Genomic DNA, 16,302 nt, shown 5'->3' on the forward strand with positions numbered 1-16,302 from the left:
TATTCACCAGTTGCTACGATTGCAAAGGCAACAAGTGGGTTCAAAAACACAGGGATCCATCCTCTTAATCCAGGAGTTTTCACAAATGAGGATTTTTTGGTAGAGGACATCCTCCAGAAGAATCAAGACTTAACGCCTGTTTGTGTGGACGTTTCCTTGAAAGCTACTGCAAATGAAGACATCGTAGAAGTAGGCCGATACGAGGTCACGACTAAACAAAACTTAGAATCCTCTGTCCTACGTGATGAAGTTCATATTCAGCCTAACACACAAATTAATGTGTCTATACAAGAGATTTCTCCTCTACCTGGATGCAGTAATTGGGCTGATAAGCCAAGAAAAGGAGCGAAACAAAAGCAACATTCTCAGATCTTTACTTCAACACCGATGAAAATCCTGCTTCGAGAAAAAAAAAAGAAGGAAAATAAACCAAGATCAAGGAAAAACTAAAAAGGAAAGAAGAAAAGAACTAAAGAACTAAGCGAGTAAAAAAAAAATTTATAGGAGAAAACAAAAAGCCTGCTGTTCCTGAAAGAAAAACACAAAAAGTGGAGCAAAAGAAAATGATCAGGAAACTTTTTGAATCTGACTCCGACACTTCAATTGATGAGGAAAACATTTGTGAAGACGAATCAGAAAGTGAGCTATGTTTGACAGAGATCGGCAAAGAAACCTGTTTCTATTGCGAAGACACCGGGAAAGATGGAGAAATGTGGTATCGGTGCACTTCTTGTGCATTATGGGCACATCAAGAATGTTCCGGATGGGACACTCCTGAGGACACTCCTTAACATTGGGTAAAGTTCATAACTTTCAGCCCTCTCCCCATGGACTTTGGGGGAATAAGCCATCCTTAAAAGACATATTTATCATATTTTCGACCATGCTAAACAAAATGGCTATCTAAAAATTTTGATCGGATGACTTTGGGAAAAAAGTGAGCGTGGGAGGGGGCCTAGTTGCCCTCCATTTTTTTGGTCACTTAAAAATGGCACTAGAACTTTTAATTTACGTTCGAATGAGCCCTCCCACAATATTCTAGGACCACTGGGTCGATACAATCACCCCTGAAAAAAAAAATGATTAATAAACATGCATCCATGATCTTTCTTCTAGCAAACAATACAAAATTCCGCATTTTTGCAGATAGGAGCTTGAAACCTCTACAGTATGGTTCTCTGATACGCTGAATCTGATGATGTGATTTTCATTAAGGTTCTATAGCTTCTAGGGGTCTTTCCCCCTTTTTTCAAAAATCAGCCAAATTTTCTCATAACTTTTGATGGGTAGGACTAAACTTGATGAAACTTATATATCTGAAATCAGCATTAAAATCTGATTCTTTTGGTATCAAAATCCCGTTTTTTAGAGTTTCGGTTACTATTGAGCCAGGTTGCTCCTTACTTACAGTTCGTTACCACAAACTGTTTGATAAAGAAGTTTAATACCTTAATTCGCACTTGGGAACTAAATTCGGTATATAATAGATCTGTTATGAACTGTTCTAGTGAAAAGTAATTAAAAAAATAATGGAAAATATAAACTGAGTTTTATTTTCAATACAAAGGTTATATCCCGGCATCAGTAACCTAAATTGGTTCTTTGTGCTGTTACAATTAAAAAAAAATTGAAGGGGGAGGGGGCTTTATTGAAAAAAACCTTTTTGTTTTTCCATGGAAAAAAATGGATACAGTTGCCCCCTAGACATTGCAAAATGCATTTAATACCTATATTTGCATGAATTGGCACCACAATCAGGCGTTGGGGAGGGGATTCGGTTAAACCAGAAGTCATTCTGAAAAACCAAGGGACAGTATTTTTTAATGTAAATTGTAAAGGACACGCTAGACGGTCAATCATTTTGATCAAAAACTTTTGTCAGTCGATTGATTCAAGCATGATTGACCATCTAGGAACCTGTTTGGCGCTTGTGTCAAGTGTCGACGCTGATTGATAGAAAGTTTGAATGACTCAACTGTTTGACGAGAGTGATTGACCGTCTAGACTAGTTTTGTTCAAATATTGCGTCAGTCACGCACCAACAACAATGGAAGATATACCGGAAGAAAGCAAAAATGTGAGCACGGATTTACTTGTTTATTAATAGAGTTATAGGGGGATCACCCTGAGTTATGGAAAGTTAAAAGTAAAGACTATTTAAACCGAAACACGAAAAGTGCAGCATTTGGCCAGATATTGCAGAAGGTAAAGACATTGAAACCAGATTATACAGTTTCCAAACAAAAAAAGAAAATTAAAGTTTTAAGAACAAATTTTAATCGTGAATACAAGGCGATTGAGCAAAAAAAGAAGTATGGAATGCCAGCAGATGACATCCCACAGCCTTAATCAAGAAACTCGATTATTTTTGGTGGGTGGTGTTTACCCCCCCCCCCCACGGAAAATTTTTCCTCGAAAATAAACACCTCCATGGGGCTGGTTAGTCTCTAATCCCTTTGCACTTTAAAAAAACGGACTAGAACTCTCAATTTCTGATCTAATGAGCACACTCCGAAGTTTCTGCAATCAGAGGGGGAGGAAGGGATGATGAAGGGACAGTTGCTCTGCTATACAGAATATATTCAGCTCATTTTGGGGTTTAATATTACTCTTTAGTTTCATAATAACAGCGTAGACCAGAATTATTCCCAGAAATCATAAGGGAGTAGATATCGATTTCACAGTTTTTAAAGTTTCTGTTCCACACCCCCTGCCTCCCAAAAAACCTTTGCTGGGTTTTTGATGGAAAACTTTTCCACGGAAGAATTAACCGGCATGATTTTAAAAACCCTCAAAAATTGAAGTTTTTTTTGCAAATTTAAGTGTGCTAAGAAAAAAATTCAGTCAAGTTCATCCGCAAGAAATTTTTTAGGTGGAATTTTCAGCTAGAATGAAAAAAAGGGAACAAAGAGGAAAAAAGGTCAGCCAGATTCCACTGACCAACTTGTGGAGTTAGCTACAAAACACTTTAAGCAACCTCAGACAGAAGAGAATATTCTAGCTCAAGGTTGGGCTATGAAAATGAAGAAGCTACGCCCAGACCTGGAAGGATTTGCTGCAAAAAATTATTAACAATACGCTTTTTGAAGCAGAGCTGTGCAGTCTGACAAGAGAAGGAATGCGGTTTTCATCTTTCCTCTCTATATTGTGCTGTACTAACTTAGGTAAAATATCATAAATATCTTGGTCCATTCTAATTAAGTTCCTGTAGTCCTCTTGTTCCGTGTCGCGCAGAACGTTGAGTAAATGATCATGAGTGAAGTGATTTCTCATCTTGTACCATTCCTTGGACCAACGACGTTTCCTATTTTCTTTTTTTTTCGCTTTAGCGCAACCAAAATACATGCAAGAAAAGCCAAATCAGTATTATTCTGCAATCTTGGGAAGAGTATGTATATAAAAACTACCCATGAAAAGTATGTTAAGTCTATTTATGATTATTATCTAATATTTCGGTATTTTTTGCAAATGAATCTTGGGTTATAGTTAAATTTTAATTGGTAGTCTGGCATAAAACGGTTCTTAAAAATAGTATTTGAAAAGACTGAAGTGCTCTATTTCATCTAAAAAAACAAAGTTAAATGATTTTGATAAAATAAAATTTCTTTTATTAAAGTCTTAAATTATGCTTCACTATAAAATTTTAAGACAAGCATTTATCTAGCAAAATTCAAGTTGTAGCATTGAATTTTGATCATCCCCATTGCAATTCCAGTAGGTTTTCCCATGAGGCAAAGCTCATATAATATAAACAATCTGAGTTGCCCAATTGCCTTCATGTCCTGTGGACATGGTCAGTCAAAATCTTCAAAAACCTTTTATTTGGGGTCTCCAATTGCCTTCAAATGGCACATAAAACTCAGACTATTTGAATTACCCTTATCCCATGCATATCTATCTTAGTTCTGCCCTAGGATGGATGATAGACTATCTATCAACAAGTTAAATGACATCATTTTTATACAATTCTGAAAAAGACTTTTGCCAGCTTTGCCTCTCACTCAGACTCTGTCTTGGCTTTTTTTTTCAATTAGCCATGGCTCTCAACTTTTTCATCACAGTCCCCAGTGTAAAATGCTCCCTCTGGAAAATTAACCCCATTCAATTCCATCCTTGCTGCAAATTCCTCCTTCCCAGAAAATTTCTTGTTTGCAGTTCCACCCAAAAATTTCTTCTTAGCATACTCTTATTACAAAAAACACTTGTGATCGTTTTTCAATTCATACCAGAAATCACCTTTATGGAATGGGTCACAATCAAGATGCTTGCATAGCATGAGAACCATATTGCAAGAATTGTAAAACATATGGGCACTATTCCCTGGAAAAGCAAATTTGTCCTTCATATCAGAAAAGAGCTGTTAAAGTAAGTTTGTCAGACCAAATGAGACTTCTGTACTCTGTGGTAGCAGCAAGAATTACCAATTCAGAATTAGCTCAAAGACTGACAACAACACCAGGTCACTCCACACCAAACACCCCAAAAGATAATGTGAGTCAACCTCAAAATAGGGATTTGGAAAGCAGCAGAGGCCCTTACCAAAAACAGCAAATACATTACCTTAAATCGCACTTACTAGCGATAGGACGAATCCTGTGTCCGCCAGCTTCAGTGATGATAGTTAATCATCATCTGTGGCGTCCCAAATGGTGCATGTCCCACATGTTGTGTTAATACATGGCATTAACACAACAAATACAAAGATAAGACACACAATCTTCTCAGCACAGACCATAGGCAACCTCAGAATCAAGCAAGTTGGAAAAAATTGCAACATAAGTGAAGGCAATTATGACTAGGAAAGCTATCACAACACTTCTTGGCCCAACCATTTGGGCTTCTGCAACTGCTGAATTTTAGCTCCCAAAAAAGTGAAAACAAAGAGGCAGATGGAAAAGATTTGGTAAACCTAAAGAAAGTTAGCTAAGGGAAAAAAGCACCTCACACCAAAACTAGTCAAAAATATCAAGCAGATAGAAAAAGGGAAGACAACCTCCTCACCTTTGCAAGTGACAGTGATACAATTAATATGGCAAATCTAGAAGGAAATAATGGACCTTAAAACATTGAAAATCCTCCAATGGAATGTGAGCAAAAATAATGCTGATTGTATGCGTACAAGAAACAAATCTACATGAGCTAAAACAGATTATTGTTCCTAGTTTTAAAATATATAGAAAAGATAGGTCTTCCAATGGCAAGGGAGGAGGTGCTGCTTTACTTGTTGAAAATAATCTATCTCACTCTCCAGTGCCGATTAAACCATACAATTACAATGTAGATGTTGTTGGGGTCATTCATCACCTAAAAATGGTGACCACCTTAAAATATGTTCCTGATATAATCCCAATGGAAGAAATCCAATTTTGTGATGTTTTATGCAAACAGATAACTGGGCAAAAAACATTTCTGTGTGGTGATTTTAATGCCCATAGTCCCCTGTGGGATGATGTAATTGAGTCAAACACAAGAGGAAAGTGTATTGAAAAAGTAATTCTAGAGGTCTCAGATGCTTTAGTCCTTACATTGTTTGGTCTAAACATGTATTAAAATGTAAGAATGGAAGTTTATCAATAATTGACCTACAGATAGGACCAGCATATCTACTTCCACATGTAAAAATCCAGTGTAAAACACCTACAGACAGACCATTCTGCAATTCTGGCCACAATAAACAACACAAGCTATGAAATTGTACCACCTATCTTAAGATTTAACTATAAGAAAGCTGACTGGCAAACATTCAAACATATCTTAAATAATACAAATTATGAAGAGGTTCTTCAAGCTCCAGAGTTAGACCAAAAAGTCAAAATCCTAACCTGTGTCCTAAAAAATGCCACTTTAGACTCAATTCCAAGATCTTCCAACCAGCCTACACTACCCCAATCTAAAGACAAACGAAGTATGGCGGAACGATGATTGTGAAAAGGCTGTCAATGAAAAACACAAACTTAGAAAAAGGTTTCAGAAATTTCCTAGCACAGATAAATCTTATAAATCTCAACAGAGCAGAAACTGGAGAAGAACTTTTCTCTGCAGAGAAGAATTTTTCAAATAAACTAGACATGAATTGCCCACTATCAAATGTCCATACCTTCATCAATTGAAAGGCAGAAAAATACAAACTATAGTACTATACCAACATTGCAGAATAACAACATTCTCCTTACTAGTAACCAACAAAAAGCAGAGGCCTTTTTCAAATATTTTGAACATCCAGCCCCCAGTACATTTCCTCATTTCATGCTGGAAGAGGCTATAAACAATGGTAAAAGTCAAAAGAAGGTCCCTGTAGCAGCATTTGTTGACTTTGAATTGGCTTTTGACAAAATATTAGAGAAGAAGCTATGTCAGATTTTAAAACAAACCATTTCCCAGACAAATTCATCTCTGATTTCCTTAATAATAGAACATTCAAAGTGAAGATCAATCAAGCTACTTCCTCATTAATTCCATCATTAATTTTTTTTTTCTTTATAGATTTTAACATGTGTGATGTTAGATAGGTTAATGCAACAGAATACCTTGCTGAAAGTAGCTCTTCCTGCGTAACTGCAAATTTCCTAAACAAATAATAATAAATGTTTTCAAGCATTACTGGCTGAACATTAACCTAATAAATGTTTCAGAAATGGCATTTCTTTTTCTGGGTTGGAAGTTTTCTAGTATTTCAGAGTGACAATACAAAATAACTCAACTGACAAAGAAACAAGATAAACACACAGCTCAATTCTTTTGTATACTCTTTCTAAACATGATAATCAATTTATTCCCAAATGCAACCCTTCCTCTGAATCTAAATGCCTGTATAACCTAATGTTATCTAAAAACTATCAGAAAACGCTAAAACAATGATATACTTACTTTATAATATGCAGTATATTTTTATGAGCATTACAATTTGGTAAATTTGTAGTGGACCTTACAATTTAGCTAAGATGAAAGTGAAAACATGATTTGATGCCTTTTTTTAATGCTCTTTTGTAATTCAACAATTGCTTCTGCAGCTAATTGCATTTTGAGCCCGTAAGGGGCCCCAAAGGTATTTTATATGAATTATAAAAGAGCATGAAAAAAGCATCAAACAATGTCTACTTTCATCCTAGCTAAATGATATGGCCCAATGCAATTTTACCCACCCTGCCCCCCTAATGTGCAAATATATACCCTGAATTGGAATATACCCTGAATTCTCAACAGCTAAGTTTCAAATTGCAAAATTTGGCACTATTTTGTCAATGGCATTTGAAAAATTTGAAACAGTAGGAAAACAGTTTATACTTGAGTTACCTAATAAATAAGGTTTGAATTGTTATAAATAAGTATTTTTGGAATATATTACTCTTGAACAACCTATTTATAAACTAGTGATATGTGTTTAACCACTTTTCAATAACTTAACTAGTGTTGATAACTTCTTAGTGTGGTAAAATGAAATACCTTTGGGATCCCCTTTAAGGGCTCAAGATGTAGTTAGCCCCAGAAGCAATTATTGAATTGCATTGAATAGAGCATAAAAAAGGTATCGAATGAAGTTTTCACTATCATCTTAGCTAAATTATAAGGCCCACTGCAAATTTACCAGCAATTCTTTTGCTCTAGGAAAGAGCAATCATTTAATCCTAGAAGTGAATCTGTCATTTTGTAAGAAAAAAAAAGATTACACAAAGAAAACTTATGTAGATTGCAGGGCAATCATAAAAGAGCTGGAAGGTGTAGTTTGGTCACTTTTACTTCAATGATGTTGACCAACAATGGGCTAACCTAAAGGACAAGCTACTTACACTTCAAAAAAAGCACACATTAGTAAAACTCATGCCAAAGCCCAAAACATTGCCTTTCATGACCCCCAAGATATGCAAGGAAAGAAACAGGAGGGGACAGTACTGGAGAAAGTACAATAAAGGAGGGAAAGAAGAACACTACCATAAGTTTGCAAAAGCTCAAAACAAACTAAGAAACCTGACTAAAGAGCTTTATGCAAGTTATGAGTCCAAGCTAGCTGATGATAGTAAGAATAACCTGAAGAAGTTCTGGAAGTATGTATCTAGTAAGGAGCACAGCAGATGGTCAGTAAAAGCACTCAGTATGGATGATAGCAAGTAAGTGACCAATTTGAAGGACAGTGCCAAACTCCTGAACAGGCAGTTTGTGTTGGCTTTCACCCATGAACCAGATGGCCCTCTTCCTCATAGCCCATCACACTACATCCCTAACCCAGTGCCACCTATTGTACTCTCCCCCCTGTCATCCAAAAGCAACTTGGAGTGCTAGACATCAGTAAGTCTGCTGGTCCTGATAACTTGCACCCAAGACTATTGAAGGTGCTTGCCAAAGAAATTGCACAACCACTATGCAATATATTCCAACTATCACTTGACTCAAAAGATACCCATAGACTGGAAGCTGACCCATGTCACCCCAATACACAGAAAGGTGACTGCACCAAAGCCAAAAACTACAGACCCATCAGTCTGACCTCAACAGTGGCAAAACCCTTGAGTGGATTGTGAATGGTGAGATTCTGACATCTCTATACCAATAATATACTTTCTCCTGACCAGCATGGCTTTCAGCCAGGAAAATTGGTTGAGACCAATCTCCTTGAGACATATAGCATCATAACAGGTCACCTGCAGAAAGGAATCCCTGTGGACCTGATTTTACTGGACCTAGCCAAGGTTTTTGACAAGGTACCACACAATTGTCTCAGATTGAAACTTTCAGCAGCAGGTACCCACACAAACATGATTGATCGGATCATGCACTTTCTGACTGGTCAGACTTGGCAGGTTTGACTCTTCACAGCTAATGGTGACAAGGTTTTCTTCAAACCATGTGATGTTGTAAGCAGAGTCCCCCAAGGTACTGTTTTGGGCCCTACCCTATTCCTCATATACATCAATGATATGGTGAACAGAACAGAAAACAGCATCACTCTGTATGCCAACAACTCCAAGCTGTTTGGGCCTGCAAATCAATAAAATCTGCAGTGTGACCTTCATAAAATCTGAACATGGGCACAAGATTGGCTACTTGAATTCAACACATCAAAGTGCAGTGTCCTTCACTTTGGAAGCAACAACCCCCATCACCAGTACAACATGTCTGATCCCAATTCACTGGCTGACTTAGTACTAAAGACAAGTCCTGAAGAAAGAGATCTAGGAGTGCTGACAATTGAAGTTCCACAGCCACTGGCAACAAGCAGTTTCAAAAGCAAATTCAAGCCTGGGTCTCCTCAAATGCACCATAACCAGCCACTCCTGTACAGTTTTTCTAAGGTTATAGTTAGGCCTGTTTTGGATTTTGGTACATGTCTCACCTCCCCTTCCTATAATAATGATACCAGTATAATCAAGGGAGTTCAGAGGCATGCCATGAAGTGCATGGCTGGCCTACAAGATATCCTATACAACAAGAGACTGGAATGCATGCAGCTGCCAAAACTTGTCTTCAGATGCTGCCATTTTGATATGATGCTGACCTACAACTATAATGCACAACCAAATAGCCCCCTTTTTTCCAAACATTCAAGTCAGCACCATACAAGAGAACACTCACAAAAGCTGTCAAAACGTTCTGTCAATACACAAATGCAGCAACACTTCTTTTCCAAGCATGTTGTCAATGATTGGAATAGCCTTCAAACTGAAATGGTGACTGCACCCATGGCTGCATCCTTCAAGCCCAGACTGGACAAGGAATGGAAATATGAGTGGGACTGTCCATCCTATTCAACTACCAACTGATGCCAACTTCATCATGTGTCTTGCTAGGAGACAGATGCTGGTTTGAGCTTAAATTGCATCTCTCCAGCAGACCTCTCTTATGGCATGTCACTGGGCCCAAACACAGTGAAAAAATTTTGCCATCATTGACCCAGAGCAAAACAGATCCAGTACAGACCTTAGTTTCACTCTGAAGTGCAAATTAAGGTAATTGGTCTGTGAATAACATGATTTTTCAAATCTGGTAGATATGTAATATGAAATTATATAAAAACAAATTTGGATAAAATGTCTGAGATCAACTGAAATTTGTTGTACATAGACTAGCCTACCCTTAATAGAGGGTGGGGTAAAGATGAATTGTTGTTAACACAACTAGGCTATGTCAGAAAGTGGATAAAATTATAAATTACAAGGTGCTACTCCATGTCCTATAGATTTTACTTCCAAAGGGATCCCTCACTCTTATGTTGTCTCTTATTAAAACCATTTGCATCATGTTTAAGATCTCTATTTTATCAGATACATTCTAGGCTTAGTCAAAGATTAGGCAGTGAGGATTTTACCCTGCCCTAGGTTAACAATGGCTGAGGGTTAAAGACCTCTTTTCTTTGGCACTCTAGAAAAATAGCAATGGGTTTTTGGACCACTCCTATTTTACTACAGCATGATGCAGTGTGAGGGCAGCAACAAGAACCCTGCCTTATTGGTCAAACTTTCACTTGGTCACAATAAGGTGAAAATGATGTATTTAAAGAAAACACCCCAATTACTCAAGAGGGCTGTTTTCACTTATCAATGTGCTAAGATCTTAGATCTTTTGTTGGAAAATGCTAAAGTGAAATCTTTGAATAAAGATCTTACGTGTTTTGTTGATTTTATGCAAATGTCTCATCATTCTGCTCTGATCAGTGGTCTGAGAACAATAGGGCCATTTTTTAGCACTAAGATCTTTCATCTATCTGCAAAGATTATTGTCTTTTCAACTCATCTTTGTTGTAAGATCTTACAGCTCACTGAGTTTAGCAAAGAGTTTGAAAGATGCCATCTTTCTGCCATATAGAACAATGATGAGAGAACTTTGATGATCTACTCATCATTGTTCTCAGACCACTGATCAGAGCAGAATGATGAAAGATGTTTGCACAAAAACAACCAAAGATGTAAAATCTTTGTTCAAAGATTTCACTTTTAAGCATTTTCTGACAAAAGATGTAAAATCTTAGCACATTGATGACTGAAAAATGTCCCTAATGATGAGTATATCAAGTTCTCTCACTATTGTTCTATATGGCAAAAAATGGTATAATTTCTCTATGCACTTTGTGCTAACATCAGTGGGCTGTAAGATCTTAACAAAGATAAGTTAAAAAACAACAATCTTTGAAGAAAGATGGAAGATCCTAGTGCTAAAAAATAGCCCTAATGTCTAATCTTGGACATAGATCTTGATTAAAATGTATCTTTCAAAACATGGGACCAGAGACTTCTAATCTAGGACACAGTGCATATAGCCTATATTTAGGTGGATAGGATTTGCTGATGATTGGGACTGGACTAGGGTAAAAGACTAGTATCCAATTGAGCAAAATGATGTAAAACTTAAAACCTCATATCTTGTTATCAAATTAGAGTTGAAAAGGTTTGTACCTAAGCCAATGAATAGCTAAAAATCCAAGCTATGCAACAATATAGTTATTAAAATTATTTAAGATCATTCACTTAAAATAATTAGTTTATTGACTTAACAAGAAAGACCTCTTTTTGGAAATACCAATTATCCTATTTTGATGTAAATCTGTTTGGTGTTTCAGTATTATGCACATATTAATAGAAAGCTGATTGTCTTCTGACTCTAAAAATCTAAGTTTCATTTCTTGATTTTTGTTCTGTAAATCACAAATATTGGGCCTAAATATATATTTCTTTCATTTCACTTGCTTGTCAAAACAGAGACCACACATTGGATTTATGATGACAAATTACTCCCACTGGGCTGGCTCTAGTGAGAGATGATTGGGTCTACACTTGCATTAGGCCCATATTTTAGCACTAAGATCTTACATCTTTCTGCAAAGATTATTGTTTTTTAACTCATCTTTCTTCTAAGATCTTACAGCTCACTGATGTTAGCAAAAAGTGTGAAGACCACCACTGTTTTACCATATAGCCTAGAACAATGATGAGAGAACTTTGATGATCTACTCATCATTGTTCTCAGAGCACTGATCAGAGCAGAATGATGAAAGACGTTTGCACAAAAACAACCAAAGATAGCCTATAGGATCTTTGTTCAAAGATTTGACTTTTAAGCGTTTTCTGACAAAAGATGTAAGATCTTAGCACATTGATGAGTGAAAAAAACAGGCCTATTGTGTCATACTGTAGTAAAAAAGGGGCAGTCCAAAAACCCATTGCTATTTTTCCAAAATGCCAAAGAAAAGTGGTCTTTCCCAAAAAGAGGTCTTTTGCCCTAGTTGTAATTGGCCAACAATAATCTTAAAAAACTGTTAATCTATAGGCCTAACCTAGGCTACTGGAAAATTTTAGCTTTAATTATTTAATTTTGGACAACAGACTAGGCTAGCCTAAATATGTAGGCCTATTATAATTCTACATCATAACACTTGTCTAATACTGGGTTGTATTTAACAGGATTCAAGCTTTAATGCTTAGGCCTAAGCTTTGTGTGTCCAAAACTAAGTCCCAATATCACATTTAAGATTTTCAGAATTATTGATGGATAAGTCTTCAAGTTTCCAAGCCATCAGCATTTGAAATTTAATTCAATGGTGAAACAATCCACTTTATGCAAAGGATATGGGCTAATAGTGAACTAACTGGTGAATTGGTAATTGGCCTACTGGGTATCTTGTCCAGCATGGTTGATTTGGCTGAAACAGAAACTTACCTTGAGATGCAGGGGCTTGAGTTGTAGTTTCCAGAGCATTTCCTTTCACATAAGTCGTGGGCTTATCTTCTTCGTCCCAGTCTTCCATTGTCAAGTTTTTTAATTTGTAGAATATTAAAGAATTAAACTCTGTGATGCACACACAATGATGTGAGTTTCTAATAAAGTGATCCCTAGTTTTATCACCACGCTACCAGTTTCAGGAAATGGTCAAATCTGTCAAGACTGATGATAAGTATGAAACTTTTGACGACATAAGGAATAAAAAAACAGATGGCCTAGAAGCATAGTAGTGGCTAATTCCTTGAAAAATAAACACGCTTTGAAATTCTGGAAGCTTTTAGGTAGGCTATGTTTTTACTAATGTGCCATTGAATCTTGACGTATAGTAAACAGCACAGTAAATTTGTTACGAGATTCTTTTTCTAAGATAGACTCTATGATACCCTAACCAAAGGATAGTTGGCTAGCCTACCATTCAAAACTTTCAAGATAGCCTAGTGCTCTGGAAATTATGTCCTAAGCCTCCTCTACTCCTTATGTATATGTATATATATATATATATATATATATATATATATATATATATATATATATATATATATATATATATATATATATATATATATATATATATATATATATATATATATATATATATATATATAGGCTATAAGTGTGTATATATGTGCAAAAGTTAGATGATGTTTGAGCATTGTAGTTACAAAAAATTTGGCTAGACCTAGCTGAGATTGTCTTATCAGATTTTTGGTAGCCTAGGTCCTAGATAAAGTTTGTTAGGCCTAATTTTTAGATAATTTTGCTTGCTAAAAAGTAAACATTCTGGTAAATTTTTTGCAAATCATATTGGCCTATTGAATTATGAATAAAGTAAACATATCACTTGATGCCTTTTTTATGCTCTTTCCAAATATAATAGCCTAATCATTTTTGTCAGAAATGAATTTTAACCCACCCCTATATATACCAATCAGGGTAAATATTTGGGTAAATATTTACCAAATCATAATATTGAGTTACAACTGAAGTGAATATGGTAAAATTCTACTTACTTTTGGCTATCTTGGAAAAGGGTTGTGTTAGGAAAATGAAACTTTCAGGGATGGATCTACATGCTAAGCAGTGGTGTATCCAGGATTTTGTTTTTTTTTGGGGGGGGCCGTCAGTCTACCTTTTTATAGCAGTCATGTGAGCAAGAAAATTATCTATCATAGTGCAAGAGTTCAGGCAGGGGGTATGGGGGGGGGGGGTAGCTAGGTAAAGCAATGAAAAGCACACACTTGTCATGAGTATTTCTAGTTGTAGACTTTTTTTGTTTGAGAATGGATGACAAAATTTTGCCAACAAAGTCAGAATTAAAAAAAAAAGTTAGAAGCAGTGAGAGTTTCTATTTTGGGCAAGGAGATGTTTTGGAACTGCCACAAAGCAGCAGAATTTAGAAAATATAAAAAAAGAAGTGCATTATTCCTTATATTTGTCTATAGGACCCTTGTTTTAGAGAACCAAATAAATAATAACCAATTATATGACGGATAAAAAGAATCCAAGTAATATAAAGTATTTGCTCTCAAATAATAAAAGATATTTAGATGACCTTCTGGTGATAAATTGTTCAAATTTTTTAGAGATTGCAATTCAAATATATCCACCAGACTTAAAGCTGGAATCCAGTAATGAAAATGGAAAATATGACCATTTTATAGATTTAGAGATTAATGTGATACCTAATAATACAATAAATTTTAAAATATATAATAAAACAGACGATTTTAATTTTGAAATAGTTAATTTTTTATTTCCAAAAAGTAATATTCATTCACATATAACATATTCATTGTATTTTTCCCAACTATTTAGATATGGAAGAATTTGTACTAATTACATTGATTTTAAAAATAGATGTATGTTACTTAGCAAGAAGCTAATCATAAGAGGTTTTTCCACCAATAAACTTGCTTGGCAATTTAAAAAGCTTATTTTTAAGTATAATCAGCTTTTACATAAGTATAATAAAAGTTATCAAGATATCTTGAATGATATTTTACGGTAACTTGTTGACGGAATTGGTTTATCTTCCCGGTTGTTGAGGGTTGGATTGCGACACCTGTGGTAAAGATTATGGTGGAATATTCGGAATTTAATTCTTAGAATTTGAGTGAAAGTGAAATTATTCCGGGTGGAGGACTAGTGGTATTTATTTTTTTGTATTTAAATCGGTTGAAGTTCGGCTCTCAGTGTTATTTGAAGCTTGGTTAAGAATGTTGGAAAAAAAATTTCTGATGTATATATGTTTATTTTTTGGATGTTTTGGATTTTGTTTATGTTTATTACATTGGTGGTACTATATAGGGGTATGCCAGATTATGGCATGGCGCGCTCAATTGCCTGGGTAATGAAATTTAAGCGCCAAAACCCATTTAAGCAATGAGTTTTCATCTGACGAGCCCCGATATATGGTGATCACCTTGGGAATATAATGTTTTTGTAGATTTAAGGTGCTATAGCTTGGTTTTGGAACATAGACGTATGCTTATTGATGCTGATTTTGCTCTATTTTGGACTTGATTTTCGGACTGTCGGATTGGTTATACTGTTTTGTCCTGGGGAACTGGATGGATGAGTAGGGTCTAGACCTTGTTCAAGTGCTCATTTATTTCAGCTACTAAAGTAGGAAGACAGTTTTTTTTTTTTTTTTTTTTTTTTTTTTTTTTTTTTTTTTTTGCCAGGTGATTACCGTAATACACTATATCAAAGACAATTGCCCAGAATTTGGTTTCAGAAGGGTGGGGGCCTCAGTCTACCTAATATAGCAGCCATGAAAGCAAGAAATGTATTGAAATTAACATTGTTTACTGAAGATGTAGCACAATTAAAGTTTAAAAAACAGAATCACCTGCACTTAGAGAAACGAGCAACAAAAGATGACCTAACCTCTTACAGTAACAGCCGCCAGTCTTTTTTGGCTGCAAATCAATCAAAAACTTGGTCAGCATCAACCTGGATATTGTGGTTCAGGGTCAAGTGAGCTAGTCTGTTCAGACGCTCCTTGCTCGTTGAGCTCCACAGATAGGTTTTTAATTGCTTAAGATAGCTAAAGCTCCTCTCAGCAGAAGCGGTAGCCACTGGTAATGTCTGAAAAATTGTCAAAAGCCTTCAAATGCATGGGAAAAATTTTGCATCACATGATGCAAGAGTTGAAGCAACAGTTGATGGTTCCTCAGACATTCCAAGCCACTTCTGTTTCCAAAGGACTAACTCACATTTGAGCCCACGTCTACCCCCATGAAATCCCTCATAAACAGCAACAGCGTTCACAAATTCATTAATTTTTAATGACTTGCTGTTAGCTGGCAAAAGCCTTCCAATTTTTTGAAAGATGCCTCCTGATGGTGCAAAAATCTTTGATCAAATTCTTCAATAAGTGAAGCAAAGTAAGGTTCAAACAATGACTCACAATAAAAAACCTTGATGGACTCATTATTGTTGATGAACTTTTGGTGGATAGGCCTTGGAACAGTCAGAGCCACATTTAACTCTTGTGCAAGCTCATATGCTTTCTGAAAAATTGTTTCAAAATTTTGTTTTGACTGCAGTAAAGTATCAGAACATAGCTTAAAATGCCAACAGCACTCAAGT

At 35.8% G+C, this 16,302-nt stretch overlaps 2 protein-coding genes across 2 annotated transcripts in view; one reads left to right on the forward strand and one right to left on the reverse strand.

The window, feature by feature from the left end:
- Positions 1-12,854, reverse strand: part of vas (ATP-dependent RNA helicase vasa) — a 62,738-nt gene extending 49,884 nt beyond the window's left edge. The window contains exon 1 of the mRNA XM_089094343.1: positions 12,646-12,854. Within this exon, the coding sequence (XP_088950469.1) occupies positions 12,646-12,733 (88 nt within the window). The 5' untranslated portion in view covers positions 12,734-12,854. The remainder of the gene's footprint in view (positions 1-12,645) is intronic.
- A 23-nt stretch (positions 12,855-12,877) lies between these two features.
- LOC148948423 (testis-expressed protein 264-like) overlaps positions 12,878-16,302 on the forward strand; it is a 59,934-nt gene continuing 56,509 nt past the window's right edge. The window contains exon 1 of the mRNA XM_089094344.1: positions 12,878-12,989. The gene's annotated coding sequence lies outside the window, so the exon portion shown is untranslated. The remainder of the gene's footprint in view (positions 12,990-16,302) is intronic.

The sequence above is a fragment of the Artemia sp. Qi Xiang Cuo genome, chromosome 9 (assembly GCF_049724085.1).
Source record: "Artemia sp. Qi Xiang Cuo chromosome 9, ASM4972408v1, whole genome shotgun sequence".
NCBI classification, from domain to species: Eukaryota; Metazoa; Arthropoda; class Branchiopoda; order Anostraca; family Artemiidae; genus Artemia; species Artemia sp. Qi Xiang Cuo.